This window comes from Pyxicephalus adspersus, chromosome 6, assembly GCF_032062135.1.
Source record: "Pyxicephalus adspersus chromosome 6, UCB_Pads_2.0, whole genome shotgun sequence".
Classification (NCBI taxonomy): Eukaryota; Metazoa; Chordata; class Amphibia; order Anura; family Pyxicephalidae; genus Pyxicephalus; species Pyxicephalus adspersus.
In genome coordinates, this window is record NC_092863.1 from 96,433,129 (window position 1) to 96,457,642 (window position 24,514).

The window sequence follows — 24,514 nt, forward strand, 5'->3', positions numbered from 1 at the left end:
ATAAAGAGTATAAATTAATTTCAGATATATTTTCTCTCTTTCAGAGCTGAGAAAATGCAATGACTTTACCAGCTGCTTGTCCATAAAATCTAAACTGCAGAAAGAAAATGGAGAGGTAAGTTCCTATGCCACTAAAGTGTATTCATATAAATCCAAATGTGCCCCCCCCCACCTGCACCCAGACACCCTCGTGAATTAAAGACATAATCAGGTCTGGCCTTCTCTCCACATCTTCCAATTGATCAGCAAATGTAATGGGTGGTCTAACCAGCCAATAGAAAGACATGGAAAATAGGATTGGGCATAGCAATTGGTTACCATGTTGGGGGTACAGTGGAAAGGATCTGGGAATGTAAATGTAATTAAATGTGAATGTTGTATATACTTTTTGACATTATGGCTGGTAAAGGAATATATATCAGCACAGGTCCTCTTTAAGTCTTTGGCTTGTATTATTAGCTGATCACAGCTCCATCTATTTTAATATTTTATTGGGGAGAAATTGAAATCCTCTGGGACACTTTGAAGGCTACATATTAAATGAGCTTGTGAGAGAGAATGAGTACTTTAATATCTCATTCCCGACCTCTCTATCATTGATTACGAGTCCCATTATGCCTCTGCTTCAAGATAGAATGCAAGAAGGATTCCTTCCCTGGACACTCTAAAATTTGAAAAACGATAATTATGTTTATATCGTTCCATAACCTTAGCTTCGACCTGCTTCCTTTTGTCCGATAAATGATTGGTAGAAGTTGTTGAAGTAATGCGAATAACCTTTATTATCTCACTTGTATAAAAAAGGCAGTGACACCATTCTTAGAGGGTCACTGCAACCCAAAATGATATGTTTCAGGATGGATCACTCTCTGTCTTTACTGTGCAATTTTATCTGGCAAGGTCTCAGCTAATGACTTTGCATTCCATACCTGGGAGTCAATAATATGGAAAGAATGAAGAAGCTCATTACCTGTACTTAACAGAGTTTCACCTTAATCTCTTTACCCTGGCCATTTATTTTCATTTATTATTATTTTTATTTCACAGTGTTTATATAGCGCCAACATATTACGCAGCGCTGCCTTCTAAAATAAACATATCACGCTAGATTATGGGTCAAATTGTCATCATCACCGTATTACACATCTCAACTTCAGCAAATCCAACAATGATTACAACCTAACAAACCTGTTTTTATGACAAAACCCTAACCTCCCCATTGTTGGCTGCAAGTTCTCAAGGACACTATCCCAAGCCCATATGTAACTAGGGTCTGCCACCAACCTTTGACTGACTGCTCCCAGACGCACCACACTGCCTCGGGAATGATAGCCTTTTCTTGCAGCTCCTTTAATAACTACCTTATAAAGGCACAACCATTTTCAGCCTCATCTGTGGTAGGTCTCCACCGTTTCCAAGCTCCTTAACCAAGTTTACCTCGAGGACCTCACACCGGCCACCAATTAACCAACTCCGAGAAATCATAAACATAAGGATGGTATAAGGTTTATAATGTGTCCACATTTTTGGGTTTTTCTATCACTTTCCATAAATTCAAGATAGAAAATATTTTTGACGGAATCACAGACAATGTTAGTCTGTTCAATAGGTTTTTACCTATTCTTGGTAAAAACCCCTATTTCCTGTAAGGGCATCACTAGGACCGGGATCATGGGAAAACTGGAAATCAAAAAGATAAATTGTAACAATTTTCTGCTCTATTCCATACCAAAATTAAGGTAAACTACTTATCTAAAATTAATTTAAAACTTTGGGGTGCTGGTCTCAATTAAATATTGTAAGGTTGCCATCCATTCTGGAAAAAGTTTGAGGGTCCTATGTTCTTTCTTAGCATTGGCAACAAGTTTAATTTTTAGTGGCTGGATGGCCTTCCCCTAGAACATGTAAAAAATACAAATAATACTCTGCTGAATCCATGCCCATATATCATATAGTGCAACCATAGCCAGAGGTAATGATAATGACTTATACAAGGCATTAGTGCACACAAAGTAGATTTAGTAAAATAAATGTTTTTGTGTCTGGAGATCAGCCTTATGCTATGCACACACACAACATTTTCCTTTAATAATATCATTGCGTATTGTAGGAGTCCCGACACAGTGCTGTGGAAGAGGATTCTGAAGGCGACAATGATTCTGAAGAGTTTTATTACGGAGGACAGGTGAGTTCTCTGGAAAAGAAATTGCTATTAATCAGGTGTGAGAACATAAGTGCTTTTGTCGGTAATTACCTGCTAAATTGTTCTATACAGAATGTTTTCATGACTACAATTTATGGCAATACTTAGAGAACCTTTAAACAGTTTACAATTCACCTCCAGCCAAATCATTTCTTGTACTTTAGCTCAATATGGAAGGGCTGGAACTTCTGTCTGACTGTATAGCTGCTTGTATTACTAATGCAAAGATTTTCCCCCAATGCTTCCGACACAGGAAGTTAGAAGAAATGTCCCTGAAGAGGAGGTAAAAGTTATTCCTCCGAAAAAAGGTGATCTTAAACAATAAAATGCACCTTATTAAAATTATTTAGATAATTTAGTTAGATATTTAGGCAGCATGACTTAGGAGTCATTTGCAAAATGTTTGACAAGAGCACCAGAAGACATAGACAAACTAGGGAAGGCACTGTACACACCTCAGCCTTGTACTATGTTTTTTTGGTGGGTATTGTAAATGTATTTACTCTTTGAGTTTATGGACTTATTAGGATATACTAGATTTAGTCCAAGGATTTCTTTAGACAATATTCACCTCCGCCCCTGTAAGTGGTGGATGTAGCCAACTGTACAAGTACGACTAGGATGTTCATGACTGTTTGTCTGACTGGAAAACAAATGTGGTTAAAAAATGCAAACAAGAAGAGCACCTCAAACTCAAAACTTACAAAAAGCCAGCAGATAACCATAACACCTCCAATAATATGGAGATTGTGAGTTCCACAGGTTCAATGATAAGTGGTAAGTATCAGGGCTTCAGGGGGTGTCACTTACAGTCAGTGTGATTCTAATTAACCTTTAACTAAGGAATTTTGAATGGTGGTGACCCAAGACCAGTTTTCTGTAACCATGCCCCAGCTTTGTTAATATGCCTATTGTCTGTATTGGTTTGATGCCTAACTTTGGTCAAAGATCAGTGACCCAAAGCATGTATAACTATTATCTTTAGTGTTTACTTGATTTATTGTTTCACTATTGTTTTCAATATAACTATTCATTGTGTGATTTTAGGGTGGAGGATCAGCAACCACAGCTAGCATGCAGAACAGTTTGTAAAATACAAGTCCCATTATTTGGGCTAAAACAATACAACTTATCTTCAGCCAAGAATTCAGCTTATATCAGCTTGTAATCGGTTAAAGTCCACAGCTTTTAGAGTTGCAAAGTCCTGTACAGTCCAATTTACAAATAGTTTAATAGGCTATGGTTCAATAAACAGCCTCCAGGCAGGAGAAATACAGCTCCTCGGCACAGAGCTCACCATTCTTGCTTGTTTGCAGCTTGCATTCTACTTGTATTACACAAAAAACAGAAAGTTCTGACAGCACACCTGTGCTACTTATGGCTCAGACCTCCTATCTGCCTATAGCCAAGTACAGGTGTGTGGAATAAAAAGGCTCCCTAGTACCTTCCCTCCCAATCCATTGTCCAGAGCCCTGAAACAAACTAACAAACCATAAGTTGTTTCCAACTTTCCCTTTCCCAGAACACACTTTTTTTAAAGAGGCTATGCTATAAGGGGGAAATTTTTCCCATCAATAAACCCAACCCATTGGTCCAATACAATTGTCATAGCTAACTAATTGTAGGGCTGCTGTAGTACCTGTTGTCATGCATACTGTTGGTAGTGTTGCTGGGGTGGGGGGTACGACTAAAAAAGAAAAAGGAAATGGTTGGTCCCCTCTGACATACCCTGACATTTTCACCAAAATTCTAAAATCACTCACACATATGAACATCTTCAGCACTTGTGCGTCCCCCTATATACACATTACCAGATTACCATATGCTGCATCAGGGCAGCCCATTTAATCGACTGGGATGCCCAACCCTATTACAACGGTTCGAAAATCAGGTCAACACTATTTTTGGGAGAACACCACAACACATTATTGTGCATTGCTCTATGGTGAAGCCCAATGCTCTCTGGGGGTGCAATAGGGTTCCTTATGAATAAAAGGGACCCCACTGCACAAAAGGGAGAAGGAAGGAGGAATTCACAGAATATTGCATTATTTTCCTGCAGCATATATAAAAAAAAATGAACCCTAAAAGCTATCACTGACTAGCGTCAGAATATGTCTAGTGGTTAAATGTAAAGTTTATAACTATATATATATATATATATATATATATATATATATATATAGTAGTTAAGTAATAATAATCATTTATTATTTATTAAGTTTTATAAACTCACCATTGTCAGTGAATGTTTTGCAGAATAACTAATCTTGCTTTAAAACGTAATAAATCAGCGCTAAAGTTCCACTTTTAAAAATTTGGGATCAGACAGGGCTCTATCACAGAAATGGACAGGCGAGTTTTCATCTACAGTAAGCATTCTTACTTGCTTGCTTGCAGCCCCATTTTATTATTATTATTATTATTATACATTTGTTAATATATATATATATATATATATATATATATACACTATTATATCATTCTGTAGGTTGCTTTAACATGGAAAGACCTCACATTCACTGGACTGTAATGTTAAAAAATGTTCATTGCAGTTTTTATTCTGCATGTTTTTTTAATGTATCTATTTCTAAAATGATAACATAGGCGTTGGGGTCAATATGTTTTATCATGCACTGTATCTTGAAATGGGATCTTAATGCATTCTTAATTTACTTTAAAATGAGTTTCCTCACAGATGCACTTGAATCTTATACATTATAAATAAAGGTATATAAACTTCCAAGGACTATGTGAGCCTATTAATTATTGAGGCAGGAATTTTATTTCGGAGTTGATCATCTTCTATGTACAGACAGACTGTAAAGGGCTTTGATGTGTTCTATTAACATGAACCAATTTGTTAGTTTAAGTAACAGTGAAAGTAAAATGTTTATTTTTAAGCACCTAATTTGAATTCACTAATATGCACTTCATGCCTCTGAAAATAGAACATACCCTTAAAGCAGAACTAAAGTTCCACTTCTCAGTCAGGCAATTCTCAATTAGCAGGTCATTATTGTAGGTGCGCCTTCTGCCATAATCCCTCCTACCTGCCGCTCGCTCCAGGAATCTGTCAAATCTGCGGATCTGTCAGTATCTGCGGACACTCAACAGTCTTGGTTTCCCCTGCTTGTGCTGGGAATGAATAAATTGAGTTACACCATCCCACCCAAAATGGCCAAAGATCATCTCCAGAAGGGAAAAAGGAAAAAGATGGCGGCATCCTGCGACAGAACGGGGACGGGTAAGTATAGTTCCACTTTGAAGAGAGATATCCATCAGAACCAGAATTTTTCTTATTTAAAGTGTATCCTAATTTATTTTCCTTAGGATAGAATAGTATGGGTTTGAGAGAAAAAAAAATCCTAAATTTTGAGTTATTACTGGAACATGAAATTGTCCAGTGGGGCACTTCTGCTAGGGACTACTGTCTAAAAAGGATTTTTCTTAATTTGGATATATTTTCTTTTTACATCATAAGACAGAAAGGAAAAGGGGAATTGAATTCCACAAATAAAAATTATTTGTAGAATTTTTGGTAAGACGTGCATACTCATAAAACATATTCTACTTGTTCCCAGTATTTGTTATTGGATGTACACTGCTAGCAGCAGATTACAGGGTGGAAGCATCTTTAAGATGTCCAAAATGGAGCTGGGTGCCTGGGACAAGGTAATGTAGTTGCTATGCACATGTTTAGACAATACATTTGACATCAGTGGCCCCCAATGGCTGAAATGGTGCAGCATGGACTAAAAAAAATGTGGAGAAAATTTGGGCATGGAATGGAGTGGCTTCAGCAAGCCTGATGAGGGCAAATTAGTATGTAAGCGTACATAACGTCTAGAAAGAGCCCATCCAAAGGTTGTACACTATGTGTTAAGTAAACATAGGTCTTCAAAGACATTAAAAGGAACCTGATCCTTGTATTGGTTATCTTATTGCCATAACATAACAAAACAGATGCTTGGAAAATAATTATAAAAAAAGTGATTGCTTGCTGGAAAGACCAGCTAATGACACACTCTTGATTATCTTTGCTTTGCACCTTCTTTCAATTGTTTAATGAGCGTACTAGTTTTAGGATCTCTCTGTATATTGGAGATTGTAGTCAGCACCCGTTTCTGAACTGATTCTGAGAGAACATTTATTAATCTCCTACAGGTGTTTTTCCATTTATTTTTAAAACTCAAAGGCAATATTAGTTTCCACTCTGCACCCTATCTAGGTGCCATTTTTGTGCAGGCTTGGCAGTCCAACAAGTAGATGGGGCACTATAAGTTTTGAAGCTTTTAAACTTTTCTGATGTAGCAATTATTTTTCACTATAACTAAAATTTCCAAAAGTATCTTTGCACTATGACAGCCATAAGCTGCTGTAGTTCAGTAAAAGAAGACAGACATGTGACGTATGGTCCTAAAGCCTTTCATACATGTTTTAGAGATGTCTACCCATGTATACATGGGTCAGCGTGGTGAGTTGCCTTGTGATTTTTACTTTTCTGCTGAAAGTCTCTTGTATTAAATACTGTAAATGTGAATAGTCTGGTAAAACATTGCCATAAAGCACTGTAGCACTGGCCAAACAAACAATGCTATTACTTACAGGGCGCTTGTTTTTTCAAGGTGTTCTCCCTTCATAGGCATCCCTAGGATTTACCGTGGTAAACTTCAAGATATCCTTTTTATTGCAGGCAATTAAACTGGCCTCAAAGTAAGAGCAGCAGAAACATAAAACAACCTGACTGTGTTTTGTGTTTAGCCCAAACCTTCCCTTAGGGATTTCTTCTTCTTTCACACTGTGCAGCATTACTACATAGAAAACACAGCTTGCATTTGTAATGAGCAAATATGGCTCCCCCTGGACATATGTGAAAACTATATAAGCACAGACCCTGCTGCTAGTTTAGGACATTAGAACCTGCAGCCCTCTAGAAATCCACCTGCTAGCCTGGCAGGTGGTAGTTATTGAACTATGAGCACCATTGCTATCCATTAAGATTCTCAGTGTACTGAATGCTGCTTTATACCCATACTATACCATATTTCTAGCAAGCTTTTGTATAAAATTCCTGGTTTGCATACATTCATTAGACACTTTATTAGGTACACCTTGCTAGTACCAGATTAGACACCGTTTGCCTTCAGAATAATACTTCATGGCATAGATTCAAAGAGGTGCTGGAAACATTCCTCAGGGATTTTGGCCATATGATGGCATCTCACAGTTGCTACAGATTTGTTTTCCGTTCATCCATGATTTGACTCTTCCATTCCACCACATCCCTAAAGGGGTCTATTGGATTGATATCTGGTGACTGTGGAGGCCATTTGAGTGGTGAACGCAATGCCATGTTGAAGAATCCAGTTGGGATGATTTGAGCTTTGTGCGTTGTCCTGTTGGAAGTAACTATCAAAAACTAGGTACAATGCGCTCATAAAGGGATGAACATGGACAGCAACAATACTAAGGTGGCATTTAATCAATGCTCGATTGATTCTAAGAGGTCTGAAGTGTGTCAAAACTACCCCCCACGTTAATACACCACATGCCTTACCATTGATACATGGCAAAATGGATCTATGCTTCCATGTTGTTGACTAGTGTTAGTGTTCGAATTTGGGTTGTCCTTATATTCTACCCGAATATGGCTGTTGGAATTCGGATAGACCTGACCCGAAAAAAACTTAAAAATTCAGATAAAAAAAAGTGTTAAAAAAAATAAAAATTAATGGTAAATTAATTTATTGAGTGTTTGTGTTTATTTAACAAATTTTTACAAGTTATCCCTGCAATGACCATGATATCTCTTACTCTGTAACACACTTTCCAGCACAGTAATATTCTGATACATTTGTTACATTTTTCTTTTATCCACTGCGAGAAAAATGTAACAAATGTATTATATACCTGGGCTGGAAAGTGTGTTACAGAGTAAGAGATACTTAAATTAGAGCACTAGAGGTTTTGAATGGGGAGACTTCCAGCCAATCAGAAACCTCTAGTGCCACGGCTGCAATCATTGAGAAGAGTATGCGATCCCCGGGGCCCTAGAGGGTCATTAGCCTCTAGTGCCCCGAGGATTGTAGTGGAACTGCAGAGTTCAACACATACAACTAGTAAAGGGCTGTAAGAGCAAATCCCTTAATAGTCCCTAAAAATAACCCGAATTCTCCCACCATTTACTTCAATGGTGTTTGAATTTGGCATTCGATCACCGAATGCCAATATCTCACTATTCAATGGAATCGCTGTCGAATCGAACAGTGAGATATTCGACCAACACTATTCAGTGTTCTCCCCAGCCTCTTTTACCTGGGCGCACCACCCGGCACTTTTCAGTAACCTCCCGGCTGTTTTTGGGTGGCTACTGAAGAGTTGGGTCACAATACAGGGGCTTCCACCCGCCTACAATTTCTTCCCACCCGGCTCAAAAAAATTTCTGGGTTGAGCTCTGCTATTGTTGACAGCCAAGTCATAGCAGAAATAGACTCATCCAACCAGACAACTTTTTCCAATTTTTTCTAGTCTAAATGTTGTGAGCCAATAAAAATTTTAGGCTTAGATGTCTGTTGGGCTTGTAGCCCATCTACTTGAAGGTCCGAAATGTTGTGCATTCACGTATGCTCTTCTGTATACCTCAGTTGTTGCAATTTACAGTTGAGTTACTGTTGCCTTCCTATCAGCTTGAAACAGCCTTGCCGTTTTATTCTGACCTGTGGATGTTTTGCCTTTTTGGACCATTCTCTGTAAATCTTAGAGATGATAATGTGTCAAAAATCAGCCCATCTTGCACCAACAACCACGCAACGCTCCATATCACCTTTCAGCAGGTTGTCTTCACAATATCTACATGCCTAAATGCTCTGCGTTTCCACCATGTTTTTGGCTTTTAGGTATTTGTGTTAACAAGCAGTTTTTATTAATAATAATATTAATAATAATAATATTAATAATAAAAATAAACAGGATTTATATAGCGCCAACATATTACGTAGGGCTGTATATTAAATAGAGGTTGAAAATGACAGATACAGACAATGACACAGAAGGAGGAGACGGCCCTGCCCGAAGAACTCACAGTTGAACAGGGGTATGTATTAAGAATGGCTAGCGTATTAATATATCACTGTGCCAAAAATATTTTTTGAGCATTGGGGTCCCAACTTTGATTTCTGCCAAGTTTTGTCAAAAAACAACCTTTAGTGCAGGAGCACCAGATCTGATCTTAGAGCCTCCAGGATCGAAACCACTGAAATTCAATAAATAAAAGGGGCCAGAAAGACTAGACCAGTGGTTTGCAACTAAGGTTCCTCCAGAGGTTCTTAAGGTTTGCTTTGAGCAGAAAGCAATATGTGTCTCACAGGTTAATATAACTGACCAATGATCTTTTTGGCTATCTGTAAGGGGGGGGGGGGCATTCTTTCCACTGGCCAGCAATGGAGACCATTTATCCCAATGACCACCACACTAAAATACTGTGAGCTGTGGATATAGTGATTATAGAAGGGGTTTCCTAACACCCGATGTCCCAAAAACTTAAAAAGTTTGGGAAAAGCTGCACTAGGCAGTCCTGGAGGTTTTCTAGGCAGGAAATGAGGTGGCTATATCTCAATTGTTTCTTGGAACACACACAAGATGCTTTTAAGAGAACAGACAAGAACACCATGTCATCTTTTGATATTCTATCCTAATATAATACAAAATTCAATTATCTTTTATAAATATTATTAATCGGAGGTTTTTGCATAAAGAATACAATTCATCCAATCAAACTTCACCTGGTGTCTTTTATCCAATGAAATTCTGCTTGGAGTCTTTACCTTTTCTTGCTTATTTCCATGATGATAATCCTTATAATCTTGTGATTATTATCAAAATTAGCCCAGTGGTTCTTTATGATCTTTTTATATCTGCATGTTCTTCATCATATCTGTTTAATTTGTTTATTTTGCCTATTCAGCTTTTCCTGGGACATCATGACCTATTTTCAATTTTCATAATCATTTACTAATAAACAACTTGTACTTTTCGTTACTTCTTTTTATATATATTCAGTGACATGCACTTTCATGATTTAAAGTTTTATTTAGAATCCTATTTTTGGTTAACTAAAAAGCTATGGAATAACTTATATGACTTATACTTCTTTATTTTGGTCGTTTACTGACCACACCTAAATCCTACTCAAGCGAACCCACAAAACCAGACATTTTATAGTTATATACCTGATTTAGTCAAAGACAGAAGCAGTGTAAATATAATTCTTATGGCTTTAATATGTTCAGATAATAATGTAATTTTAATAAAAAAGAATTAAAAAAAAATGTTTAACACTTCAATGATGTCATATTTATCTCATTGAATTCACAAAACATTACAGACTTGGCTTGTTGAGTAATCCAATTTTAGCCAAGCTTTAGCTGTTGCCCAGATGGCCTCATGTGTGATTCTAGAATACATTGGCATAGAGAGGTGTCAATGGTCAGCTCTGTGACTGCAAGGTTCCCAGGTCCTGTGGCTGTAAAACCATTTCAAATCATCAATCCCTCACCACTGTGCTTCACAGTTTGTATTAGGAGTTTGTGCTGATATGCTGTGTTTGTTTTTGCCAAACATGGTGCTGTGCATTATGGCCGAACATCTCCACTTTAGTCAAGTCTGTCCAAAGGACATTGTTCTTGAAGTCTTGGGGTTTGTTCAAATGCAACTTTGCAACCCTAAGTCATGCTGCCGAGTTCGTTTAGAGCAGGAGTCAGCAAACTTTTTTGGCTACTAGGCCATTTTAGGAGGTCAAGAAGGCTCACTAGGCCAGACTCTTTCTTGAGTACCATGCTGACGGCTTCTCCCCCACCAGGAACACCTATGAAAGGAAATCCCTCTCCTCTGCAATGCATACGGAGGAAAGGTAAATGTCCCCTTACCCTGGTGGCAGAAGTGTTAACTCCAGCCACAGTAAATACTGAAAGGAGGCATAACAAGGAGGCTTGAGAGCTGCAGGTTGCCGACCCCTGCCGGCGGGGATTAGGCCAGATCAACTAGGGGGCGTTAGGCTGGAACAGACTACTTGCTGTGCCGTATCTGGCCTAAAGGCCGGAGTTTGCCTACCCCTGGTTTAGAGAGAAGAGGCTTTCTCCTGGAATTCATTCCACACAAGCCATACTTATTCATTTTTCTTTTTATGTACTCTCATTAACTTGAATATTTATCATGCTAACTGAGGCCTGTAGAATCTGAGGGAGAGCTTTTGGGGTTTTCTGCAATTTCTGAACATTGCTTGGTTTGCCCTTGGGGTGAATTTGCTGGTATGTTCTCTCCTGGGAAGAGGACTGGTAACTGTCTTGAATGTTTCCTACTTGTGAATAAACTTTCACACTGCATAATGATAGACTTCAAATTGTTTGGAAATTAACTTCAATGCAATGGGCAACAATTATGTCACGGATAACAGGGAGGGGAGGGAAACAAAAAGGTAAATACAAGGGACTAGGCCTCCAATGGCTAGGGAAAAGGGAATGGTCAGCCCTTACAGACACCCTAACCTAGCTCTAACTCCTAACAGTATGAGTATCCCCTGATGGTGGGAATACTCATACACGGGAACCTAGTCCCTACCAGCCCTGTATAGCCCTAGGAGTAATGACTGGCTTGAGACTACTGGTTCCTTCCCTGATGAAAGAACCCGTGTCTCCCTGAGGCCTAGTAACAACCAAAGAATAACAAAACACCAAAAGTAGTTCAACTTATCTTAATAGCAAATAGAGAAGCAGGAACTCTGGAGAGTTTGTTATTACAAACAACAACACAGAAACAAGTAAAAACAAAGAGACAGTCAGATAACCTCACGTGAAGCTTGTCTCACAGATCTTCTAACTTCAGTCACGAAGGGACCGTGACAAATTATTGTTGATGTGTTTCCTCCTTGGCATTTTGATAACACACCTAAATACTCCAGACCAGCAAACTTCTACTTTCACAGAGATGGTCACACTTGCTGATGATCAATTAATCAAGTGCATTTAATTAGCAAATCTTGGCTTCTACTTACCTTCTTAATTCCTATGTAAGTTGTAAGGATGTACTAATTTTTCACACAGTGCTTTTGTATTTTGATCTAGTCTTTGTTAAATAATGACATGGTGTAGTATGTGAAATGTTTGTATTGATCTTAGGTATTTGTGTTTGACCCCCTAAGGATTGGTAATTTTTTTTTTCATTATGTTCCTACATGCAAAATATTCAAAAATGGTGTACTTTCTTTTTTCATATATATATATATATATATATATATATATAAAGAAAAAGAGAGATACTGACTTTGCTTCTCATTCTCTGCATGATAACTCCCTCAAGCTCAGTCAGTAAAATAGCAAAATATACATTTTTGGTAATTATGGTATGTAAGAACAAACGGAATGATCAGAATCAAATTAAGTATGTGTATAGCTCTGTAAAAGAATACGGCTGTGAATGTGCAATGACCAACTGTGTGTACAATTAGCACACTGTGAAAAAAAGGACCATGTTTTCTGTTATTTATTCTTGTATTCTTAAACTGTGTTTTTTTTTTGTAGGTGAGTTATGATGGTGAACTTCATAAGCACCCACAGCTAGAGGCTGACCTTGCAGCAGTGAGAGAAATCTATGGGCACAACGCTGTATCTCTCAGGTAATCAGAATTAGTTTATAACTATTCATTAGACTTCAAGCAAATTTGTTAGTTTGTCCAATAACCTATTGGGACATAAGGTGAATGCAAGTTTTGTGTTGGTGTCATAGTTTACACTGGGCAAATAATGATTTACCCTTTCAGTAAATCATTTTTAATGGCCTGGCCATGGGATACTTGGGCATCATTCACTGCATTGTGGATAGATAGAAAAAGTGTACTTGCTACGCCATACCTGGATATACAAAGCTGATTACAGCTTTCCTTCAATGGGACAATATCCCCAAACTGTCAGTCAGTGGGGTGAACATAGGGGGAGCAATGGGCAATTTTTAGCTGCATCGTTTTGTTCTACATTTAGCAGAATCAAGCTAGAGGTGGCAATGTTCATGATTGATATATGATCGGATTTTGAAATATCTGATCAGTATCACATAGCACATGGTGGTACTTTAGGTAATGAACACTATCAGGAAGGTTTCAATTGTATACCCGACCATGCAAACATCTGTATGACAGTGTATGGTCAGCACATTATCTGTGTGCATTGTTCTAAAACTGCCCTGTATATTGTGACTGTATATATCATTTTTTATCTTTACTTTTCTTACTTTTTAATTTAATTTGGTTCTTAAAAGGACAAAAGGGTAAAAAGGAAACTTAACTCGCAAATCACAGCACGTCAAAGCACATGCTCCTGTATCTGTGGTGCCATTCATTGCAAGTACTCAGAAAGTAGTGAAATAAGGGAGTGGTCAAAACACTTGCAGATTTAGCTCTGTCTGTTTGTCTGCTTGAAGTTTTTATATTTTTCCTATAGCTGTTTTTTTACAGTACACATATACCTTTATACCTTTTTTTGGCCCTAGAAGTTGTATATAATGGACATTGGATTGTAGAGTCTATAAATTGCAATATGTAATTTGTTGGTTGATTGCAAAGTTGTACGCTTGCAAAAGCTAACAAATTTATATGCCAACAAAGTAGAAATCTGAAAAGTTTTTTGAAACCCATTATTTTGATGATGTCTAGTTTAAATTTCTTACACGTAGTTGAATATTAATTCCTGTTTTGTCTGTCCTGTAGGGAATATGGAGCAATTGATGATGTGGATATTGATTTGCATATTGACGTTAGCTTCCTTGATGTAAGTCTTTTGGTTTTCAATCAAAGAGTATATGAAATAATCTTAAGGTAACTTTAAAATGTTATGACTATTTCACTCTGTGAATACAGAACAGATTATTAGAACAGCAGAGGTCTAAAAGTATAATTATTATTATTAATAATAATAATAATAATAATATTAAACAGGTTTTATAGCTCCAACATATTACGCAGTGCTGTACATTAAATAGGAGTTGCAAATGGCAGACAGATACAGACAGTGACACAGGGGGAGGGGAGGACCCTGCACCGAAGAGCTTAGAATCTATTATATATATAAGTATAACACAAGAGGAGGGGAGATTATTATTATTATTAATAATATTTTAACAGATTATTATCTGTTCAGTTAACCCTATAGATTTCAAATATGAAAAATGTATTCTGCAGTTATATTTTCACACTGCCATATTAGTACCAACAACGATGTTGATATATATATATATATATATATATATATATATATATATATATAAAATATATACATTGTGAGATATAAGGCACTGCTGCCTCTGACTGTCAGTCCTATAGATTGGGTGATCTGTTCTGCATGGGGTTGTTCTTGCTGGAGAGGAAGCTATACCTGGGGACATGCTCACAAGCATCTTCCTGCTTCCGCTTCATTTTTTCTGTAGATCTGAGCTTCCTGAAATCTCTTCTTCTGCTTCTTATTTTCCTATCAGCTTTGATAGGAAGAAGCAAAGCCTTGCCATGACCTTGATGGCTGTGTTACTAACATACATGGCAAAACAATTCTTTTCCTCAACCCCCTTTATTTTGGGAAAAGCATCTCTAGTTCAGATCTTCTTTATTTACTGATAAAGCTACAATTTTTTGCTTAATTTGTTCCATATTAGCAACTGACCGCTACAATCAGCCATAAAACTAAACTGCTTTTTTCCAAAAAACACAAATGCAATTAAAACAAAAGCTTGCTTTAAATATTAACTGTACTTTTAATCAAAGTGCAGGTATACTGCTTTCTTTCCTACTCTTTAATAAAGAAATGATACCCCCCGCTACAAGCACACACACATATATATTTATGGCCTTGGCTCCTTCTCATTTTTTACACCCAGCAGCACCTGCTCAGCAAAGCCCCAGAGACATGGAAGGAGCTGGTGGACAAATCCATCTACCTGCTCCATAAATGTCTATGAAGGTTTATACATAGGTCCTGCTGGAGGCAAACAATGAGAAGGAACTGTGGATGCTGGCATCTTGAAAAGTAACTATGTTTGGGGTGGAAGGACGGGTTAAATCACTTCTAGCCAACTTGTTCCTTTTGAGTTTTGAGAAGAGGTAAAACTTTTAACAAGTCCCAAATTCTACCTGAAAAAGATTTTCTTTTCCTTCCTCTTCTGTCAGCCACATGTCCGCTGAACAAGAAGTTATTATAATAATAATAATAATATTAATAATAATAATATTAATAAAAACATAAATAACATTAGAAAAAAACATAAATATTATTAGAAAAAAATATATAATAATAATAAAAAAAAAAATTAAATAGGGGTTACAGTACAGACACAGGAGGAGGAGAATACCCTGCACAGAAGAGCTTACAATCTAAGAGGTGGGGGAAGTGGCAGGAAGTGATGGAAAATCACCTTCATATGAATAGAATTCTATAACAGAGCCTATGCATATTCCAAATTAAGTAGAAGATGTGTTTCCATCACCATTGGGTGGTTTTGCACGTATTTACTCATTTATCAAATACATAGAATGCAAGGACAAACAAGTGAGGACAAACCTTGACACATATAGCACAGTAGCTATAAGTTCTAAACTTTCAACACTCAAAACTTTAAAAGAAAACTTTTTGCTGAAAATGGAAATTTTGGTGGCTGCGGATGCATATAATGCTGAGTAGAATAGTAATATTTCCAATTCTTTGTCATACGAGACCTCTAAACCAATTTGTCTTGAAATTACAGAGCAAATTATTTGTGATAATGCGCTGGATTTAGTCTGAAACCAAGAATATAATACATCACATTTTTGTGATTGCTTATATTTGGTTCATTTTAGTCCATACAGAGTTGTAGCAATTTCTAGGTCTATTGATGTGTAATTAGTGAAATACAAATGGCATATTATTCAGCTCGGTGAATAAATCAGAGTTTTTATTGTTTTTTTTTTTTAATTATTATATTTAAATATTGAATTTGCAAGTGTTGAATTTCTTTCGAAATTAAAAAACATGTCATGATAAAAGGCTATCATTAATGAGTATTCTACTGAACATCTTAGTTGAATGGCCATTATGTTGGTCCAATGAACTTTAATAGTTAGAGGCGCTGACATACATAAACAATAGAGATCAGAATTTATACCTTCATTTTACTGACTGAATATTTGTGATTTTAAAAATATTATAGGAAGGAGCATTTGAAGGAGAGCAAAGGAACATTATATATGCATCTCTCATGACAGCTTTGCTTCAAGCTGGTTGTGTTGACCAACAAATATACTTTCATGACTGTTACATGCCATCCCACCATTTTCCACCATGTTACATACCATACCCCATTTGAGGTTGGGGTATGGTAACCCCGTGTCCTCATGTCATGGAACCATAGCCTCTGGGGGACACCATTCTTTCCATGGTGGACCCATAGAGAATAAATGGGGTGGCAGCAAGCAGTATTAGTACTGCCACCAGCTGTTGAATGTACAGACACTGGTTCTTCAAAACCAGGGCTGCAGTGTGGATGACCAGGCAGCTGGTATCTTGCCAGGTGTCTGGTTGGATCATTGACTACTATTCTTCATCCTTCTCATTCTTTCTTTCTCCTACAACCCCCCCCACCCCCATTGTTCCGATTGCCTCCTATTTTTATCACTCTCTCCCATTTCCTCTTCCAATCTTTTTCTCTCTTATCCTTTCTCCATTACCCTTTTTTTACCCTCTCCATCCCACTCTGCCACCCTCTTTTCCACTTCCTAATCCACCCCTTTTTTTTCCCCACCCATTTACACCCATTTTACTTCTCCTTCTCTATACTTCCCCCTCCATCCCCTTCTCTGGATAATTCTCCTGGTCGAATATCTCACGGTTTGATTCGACAGCTATTCGATCAAATAGTGAGAAATTCTCCGGGTGATAAAATGCCGAATTCGAACACCATTGAAGTCAATGGTGCGAGACTTTGTGGTTTTTTTAAGATTGCTCTTGCAGCCCTTTACTAGTTGTATTTGTTCTTGGATAGAGTTTCTCTATCCAAGAACACATAGTACAGCAATCGCTGTTGCCGCTCTGTGCTACTATGTGTTCTTGGATAGAGTTTCTCAATCCAAGAGCTATAGGTGATGAATGGGGACTTGTCCCCATTCATCACCTGTAGTGACCAGTGTTCTTGGATAGAGAAACTCTATCCATGGACACAGGGCACTGTGTTCACCTATAGTGCCCAGAGATCCCGCAATGACAAGAGGATTCCCACGTCATTGTGGGAAAACCTGTAAAAAAAAGTTAGTGAAAAAAACACAAACTCTCAATAAATTACTTTAAAATTCATTTTTATTTTTTTAAACACATATTATATATTTTTTTCCCAAATTTTTACTGTTGAATCCCGTATTTTTTGGGTTGGGTCTATCCGAATTTGAACAGCCATATTCGGATCGAATATAAGGACAACCTGAATTCGAACACCAACACTACTCCCTATGTTTCCATTTTGTTCTTACTACCTGTTCTCTTTCTTTTTTCTTACACACTCCTCTTTCTAGCTCTCTTTCTGTCCAGCTTCATTTCAAGGGGCTAATTTACTAAAAGAACTTCAGCTTTTCAGTTACCAAGTGGGATAATGTCACATAATTCACTTAGCTTAGTCAATGCAGTGATAGTTCACTTGACAAAGAATACCCAATCATGTACAAGAAAATCTATAAAACATTTCCTTGCAAATATTTGGATGGCTAAAGTCAACAAAGCTTCATCTTATTTAAATTAAGTGACATATCCGTTGAATAGGGATAATTTATATGTATGTAAACAGTCTATATAGCTTTAGTAAATCAATACCATTGTCTTTTTTTTTTAATCTATCTATCCGTCTATTTTCCTCTCTTCTTTCTTTCTTTCTTTCTTTCTTTCTTTCTTTCTTTCTTTCTTTCTTTCTTTCTTTCTTCTCTCTTTCTTTCTTTCTTTCTTTCTTTCTTTCTTTCTTTCTTTCTTTCTTTCTTTCTTTCTTTCTTTCTTTCTTTCTTTCTTTCTTTCCTTTTCTATTCTTTTATTCTTTTTCTTTCCCTTCTGTTTTTCTTTTTCTTTTGATTTCCTTTCTCTCTATATATATAGAACAGCATGATATGAATAATAGTTTTCTAACGTATCTGCTTCTTGTATGTCATTCGTCAGGAAGAAATCGCTGTAGCGTGGGATGTGATCCGCACAGAGCCGATTGTAATTCGCCTCCACTGTTCTCTCACACAGTATTTAAATGGCCCAGGTAAGCAGCTTTTTACAGGTAAATCTTAAAGGAAAACTAGAAATTTCATTTTTTGGCTTATATAATTTTAACCTGACAGCGGTATGGCAGTACTAAAGCTGCTTTATAACTTCTCTCCAAATTAACAATTTGCTTTTTTATATCATCTCTGCACCTCCAGACTCCTCATTGGACAGTAAATCATCATATTCTCCTCTGTCCAATAATCAGTAAGCTGACCCAGAAGTCAGTAATTTATTAACCTTTATTATTAAAGCACCAATATAATATTCAGGCAGCAGCAGGGTGACTTTAATGGCTGGAAATGGCTGGCCCAACTTATACATATTTTGCCAATCAAACAGTAATGTATACTGTATAGATTTCATTGTTTTTCCTGACATTTCATTTTAAACTAGCTCGAATTACCACCTAAAACAAGTGCTTCAGTTGCTGACTTCTGCACCCCAGCACATTTACTAGTCCTAGGGCAATGCAATGGAATCGGATAAGCTTCACTGCCGGTAATGTAATGTATCTATAAGAAGACTCCAGTCTGTGAGTTTAGGAGGTGGCACCCGCAGACAGGAACAAATGAAATAAATATTTGCATTGTGACAGGTTCTCTTGTGTGACCAACAAACATTTATGTGGTTTTCCTTTTTTTTTTAGTGCCAACAGTTGACGTTTTTCAGATATCTACAAAGGAAAAATTTGGTCTGGGACACCAATTGAAAAAGTAAGTGAATGTTACAAAATAGTTTTTGTTTTACTACTGTGACCCAATTATTATGATTTTTGTTATGCGCAAGCCCGAGGTGCTCAGGCTTGCGCAGAATGAGCACCCAAGAGCCTTCGGGATGCCTGACGTAGATATCCCGGAAGGCTTTGCGCTGCTTTGGGGGGGGTGCTGCACCTTTTTTTTTTAAAAAAAGGGTGTTGCACTTAAAAAAAAACAAACACACAGCATTTTTACTCTACATAAAATGGTTGTCTACCCTTTTATGTAAAGTAAAGTGAGTACCTGTGAGATTAGGTACGCTTTAAAACTTGCCTGAGTACCCCGGGTATCTGTCAAAAGCTGAGCTGCTCATGTGCAGCTTCAGCTTTGGTTATTAATATTGTTATTATTATTATTATTATTATTATTATTATTAATAATAATAAACAGTAGTTATAAAGCGCCAACATATTACGCAGCGCCGTACATTAAATAGGTGTTGCAAATGACAGACAGATACAGACAGTGACACAGGAGGAGGAGAAGACCCTGCCCCGAAGAGCTTACAATCTAAGCTACCCCTGCATGTGCCAGGAATGAAAGAATTTATGTCATTCCTGCCGGGCCTATCAAGATACCTGAAGATTATCTTCAGGAAGAAAAGAAAGAAGGGGAGGGCTATGCCCTGCAAGAGGATGGGGACAGGTGAGTACCACGAGTGTAGTTCTGGGTTAAGGCATCGCCATGAAAATTAAAAAGCTACAACAATGCATGTTGCATGCAACACAAAATTTTAAACAGAATTTAACCAATCCAGTTTGCTCTGCACATGATATGTTAACTAAACCTTATCACTGATGTACACACAGGATTATGCAGACATTTGTGACGCAGCAATGGAAACAGAGCAAAGAAAAATCAAATTGTTCGCACAAGAAGATGTCGGAGAAGAAGGTGAAGTCTCCACTGCACATTTTTTCTACACTGCGCAGGTATGTGACACTGATGTGGACACCAGATGTGGCTTCTGTTCTGACTGTGCAATCGTATATGTGTCTGGTTTAGCTATAGACACCACAAAGTGAAGAGTTATATGTTTCCCGTCAGTTCAAAAGTTCACAGGAAACCTCATTCTCTGTATACTTTATTGTCACATTGTCTTATCGGGCATTTACTGCAATACATCTCAAAATCTTTCACTATGATTGCTTTGTGGCTAGATTTCTGCAAAGTTAAAGTTAATATGTACAGCTTAACAAAATGGCTAAATGCACAATATTTTTATATATTTATATATATATATTTATATATATACGTTCCTCCAAACTATCATACTGCTCAGCCCCTCTTGTAAATGATCTTGTCTGCAGAAAAGTGAGGATCAATATTAATCATTACCCCCCAGTCTGTTCGCTGTCTTAAAAAAAAGTGTTTAGGAGGGAGATTATCTTATATTTAATTTTCCTAAACCATGCATGAAGCCAAACTTGCATTTAAAAAAAAAATGACTTCCTTTTACTTTTAAAGAGCCCTCAATGCATGTACAAATCAGCAAGTCCCACTCTGACTTGGCTTCTCTCTACTTTCCGGCACTTTCCAGATTGTCTAATGTCGCTATCTTCTTTTTTCTGGGGATCTTCTTGATGTCTGCACAGCCCAGGTGAGTGCTGATCTCTCTGCCCATGCATGAGATCGAGGAAAGCCCCTTGATATATGGCATACACAGAAGGAGCAGCCTCCTGGCAAATATGACACAAAATCATGACCAGGGTAGACTTTTGCCCATTTTCCCCCACTCTTACCGCTCCCTCCCCCAACTTACCAGTCCTTACCCCCTCAAAAAAACACTGACAACTAAATGGACTTAAAATGGCTGGCTACCAGTCGTTTAACAAAATTAAATAATTTAACAATAAATAAATAAAAACTCTTTGCAAATTTACAACTAAGCATAAATTAACATACAGTACATACATTAACCCCCCTGGCGTTCCAATTCTGTCCGTATTTCCATGCAAAAAGCCTTAAAGAAAAAGCCAACGGAGCAATTTACCCCCTAATTTGTATCACCATATTAACCACAATGTTCCATTTGTACTACAAAAACCAACCTGTTCTAAACCCAAACAACTAGACTGAAGGTAAAGCCGCATCCAACAACATAAAAAATCCGAACATTATCATCACCACCACATCGGCCCCTAGCCACCTAGCACCACCTCAAGGGCCTACACCGTACCACCTTTAAAGGGCACCCCACCAATATGGTAGCCCTTGAAGAAAATACCAACAGGACTATTACCTTCCCCTAGACCTCAACCACTCCCCCTTTTAACTATTTCATAACCCTTTCAACAGGGCGGGAAATTTTTCTCCCACAAAAACTGTCCCCAACTTCTGTTCATCCCTAATTTAACCCTTCCTATTCTCCTCCCATCTAAACTTCTGACCGGACCTCCCAACTAAGCCCTCCTTAACCACACATCTCACCCATTAACCCTTTCTTACCCTTATTTGGCAGCCCTTACACCCTGTCACGCAGGCCCTATGCCTAGTTCCCTGCTGCGGGTCTCTGTCTTTAGTGCCGGAAGGGGAGAATACCTAGTCTAAAAAGTAACAAAAAGATATAATAGGAAAAATGTCATTATCTAAAAGGGATAGCCACTCTGCATTGTACCCCGAGTTTCATGTGCAACTCGGGGTACAATCTCTGAATAACTGGCTATTGGGAAGGAAATAGCTCACCTGCACATGTGTTGAAGTTACATTATTCTGGCCTTAAATCTCAAATCTGGAGGACCAGATGAAGATGCCGACATTGGTGACAGAGCAAGAAGAACTGAGTTCCCTTAGAAAAATTACAAACAGGCTCATCAACTGATTTTATTGCAGAAAGGACATAGCCCAATTGCTTGTTCCCATTTTTTCACTTTAGTTCCACTTTAACTATCACTTTGCAGACTTTTGCCTTTTTTCTGTACTGGAGAAATATCTGTTTGTTTCATCATTTCCTTTCCAGGCTGATTCCTGAATGGGAGAGTCAGTACTATAGCAAACCCAAATGTTCTAATGGGCAAAGCTGCAGTCACTGCAACCTCTCTAGTAGACAAATCTTAGAGAGTACATCATCTAAAAGGATTCCTATTGCAAGAAATGTATCTGGAATTGAAAGCATTCAATGCCCCTACTTTTCAAATGATGGGCTTATAACAAGGGGGAGATGGCAGGCACAGATCAACACTACCCGGAATTGTTGAAGCTTTGCATGTTCAGAAAAGATGGCATTTGCCAGTGCAGAGGTGAATGAAAGCTGCTCTACCTCCAGGCGTCTGTACATTACATCTGCCAACTTCTGGCTGCTCCTTTGTTATTGCTCTTGAATTAATGCAGATTAATGCAGCTTTATATTTGTTAATACATCAATACATTGTAATGTACAGCAAAGCTCTTTGTGTAAGAGAGGGTAAAGCAACACAATCAGGGAAAGGAAACAATCAGTAATCAGGCTAATGAGAAACATGCTAATTAATAATATTATTGTTAAACAGTATTTATATAATGCCAAAATATTACGCAACGATCTCCATTAACCTCCTGGGCGTTTCACTGATGTCTGGATTCTGTATCAAAAGCGGTACACTGTTTTTCATGAAATTTTTTTTTAAATTGTAGACTTGTAACTTACAGAAATATGTCCGAACAAGGGTCTAGTAGATATCCTGAATATAATAAAGTTTGAAACACACACTCATGTAAAAAAAAAAATAACTTTAATAATAAAATTAAATAAAAACACAAAAATCAGCTTAAACAAGAATGCATAAATAAATAAAAAATACTGAGTCCAACGTCACATACCTATAGACAAAACCACATGAATATATTTTGTATTATTTTGTATTGGATTGGATACAGGACTTTGTATTGAATCCAATACAAAATATTTGAATTTCCTGCTACGACCCCCGTCGATGGCCGTATGCACTAACATTATTAGGAATCGCCGAGGGACGCATACGCGGACGCATACATCACAAGTGTTCTAATTCTTTCCGTACTTCCATGCACAAAGCGTTACATTTTTTGCATGGAAATTTATTTTACATCGTAGGCTATAATTCTTAGGTATAACTCCTAGAAATATGTCCAAAATTGAATAAATTTCATAATAAACTTTAAAAAAAAAATTTATAAAACATTTAAAAAAAAAAAATCTTTAAAAGAAAATAGTGTGTAATGTAACTGTACAGTAGCTTATATATATATTATATAATACTTTTTTATATATATTATATAAAGATTTCTTTGTATTGGACTCAATACAGCTTTTTTGTATTGAATCCAATACAAAGTGATTTGAATTTCCCGCCCGCACCGACGCATGTAGCGACGTCAACCGGGAAACCCTGGAGATCGTCTTTGTAGACGCCGGGAGAAGACAGAAGAAAGAAGACGTCTCGAAGGAGATTTTTTTTTAGTTGTAATCCGATTGTTATACAATGTTGTGTGACAATCAGATTGCACTGTAACGCTTGTTTCTATTTTTAGCTACCCAGAACTTGGTTCGAGGTAAACGCTTTTAGCAAGTTTTCTTACTCCGAACCAGGTAACCGTTCGGGGTAACCACCCAGGTGGTTAAATAGGGGTTGCAAATGACAGACAGATACAGACATTTACATAGGAGTAGGAGAGGATCCTGCCCAGAAGAGCTTACAATCTAATAGGAGGAGAATGAACTAATCAGTATGGTGCTTCTCCTATACCTTCCAGTCACAGGCTGGGAAAGGACTAAGGCTACGTACACACGTCAGGTGATTCTCATCCAGTTATCAGGGCTGATATCAGATGAGAATCTGACGTGTACAGCGCTCGTCCGATGTTCAAGGATTCGTCCTGGCGGATCCAAGAAGGATGAATGATTAATGGCTGCAATACGAGTGAAGAAGAGAGCCACTCGCTCATTCTCCCCCCTCCCCTCTCTATAGAGCGTGGATGTACAGCACTCGTTCATGCATCTTTCAGTCCTTTGTCGTTGGAAATTACCGTGAAAGATCCTTTCCAACGACAAAAATTGAAGGTGTGTACGTAGCCTAAGCTCTCTAAGTGTTACTTAATTGCATTATAGAGAAATCTAGCCTCATGCTCTGTACTGTGTGGCATAGCTGTGTTGATCTCTAGACCATATGGTAGATATAACAGCTTCCTTATATGTATTTCATTTGTATATTCACCTGTTTGCTGCCTTCAGTTTTTAGTTTGGGAATCTGGTTGGATCACATTTTGCATAATGTTCTTTGCCAGTTGAGCAAACC

At 37.6% G+C, this 24,514-nt stretch overlaps 1 protein-coding gene across 1 annotated transcript in view; it reads left to right on the forward strand.

Annotated features, from left to right (window-relative positions):
• Positions 1 to 24,514, forward strand: part of PARP8 (poly(ADP-ribose) polymerase family member 8) — a 139,833-nt gene that overhangs the window by 77,877 nt on the left and 37,442 nt on the right. The window contains exons 5-11 of the mRNA XM_072416682.1: positions 45 to 115; positions 2,111 to 2,185; positions 12,781 to 12,875; positions 13,962 to 14,022; positions 18,412 to 18,502; positions 19,154 to 19,220; positions 20,072 to 20,194. Of these exons, the coding sequence (XP_072272783.1) occupies positions 45 to 115; positions 2,111 to 2,185; positions 12,781 to 12,875; positions 13,962 to 14,022; positions 18,412 to 18,502; positions 19,154 to 19,220; positions 20,072 to 20,194 (583 nt within the window). The remainder of the gene's footprint in view (positions 1 to 44; positions 116 to 2,110; positions 2,186 to 12,780; positions 12,876 to 13,961; positions 14,023 to 18,411; positions 18,503 to 19,153; positions 19,221 to 20,071; positions 20,195 to 24,514) is intronic.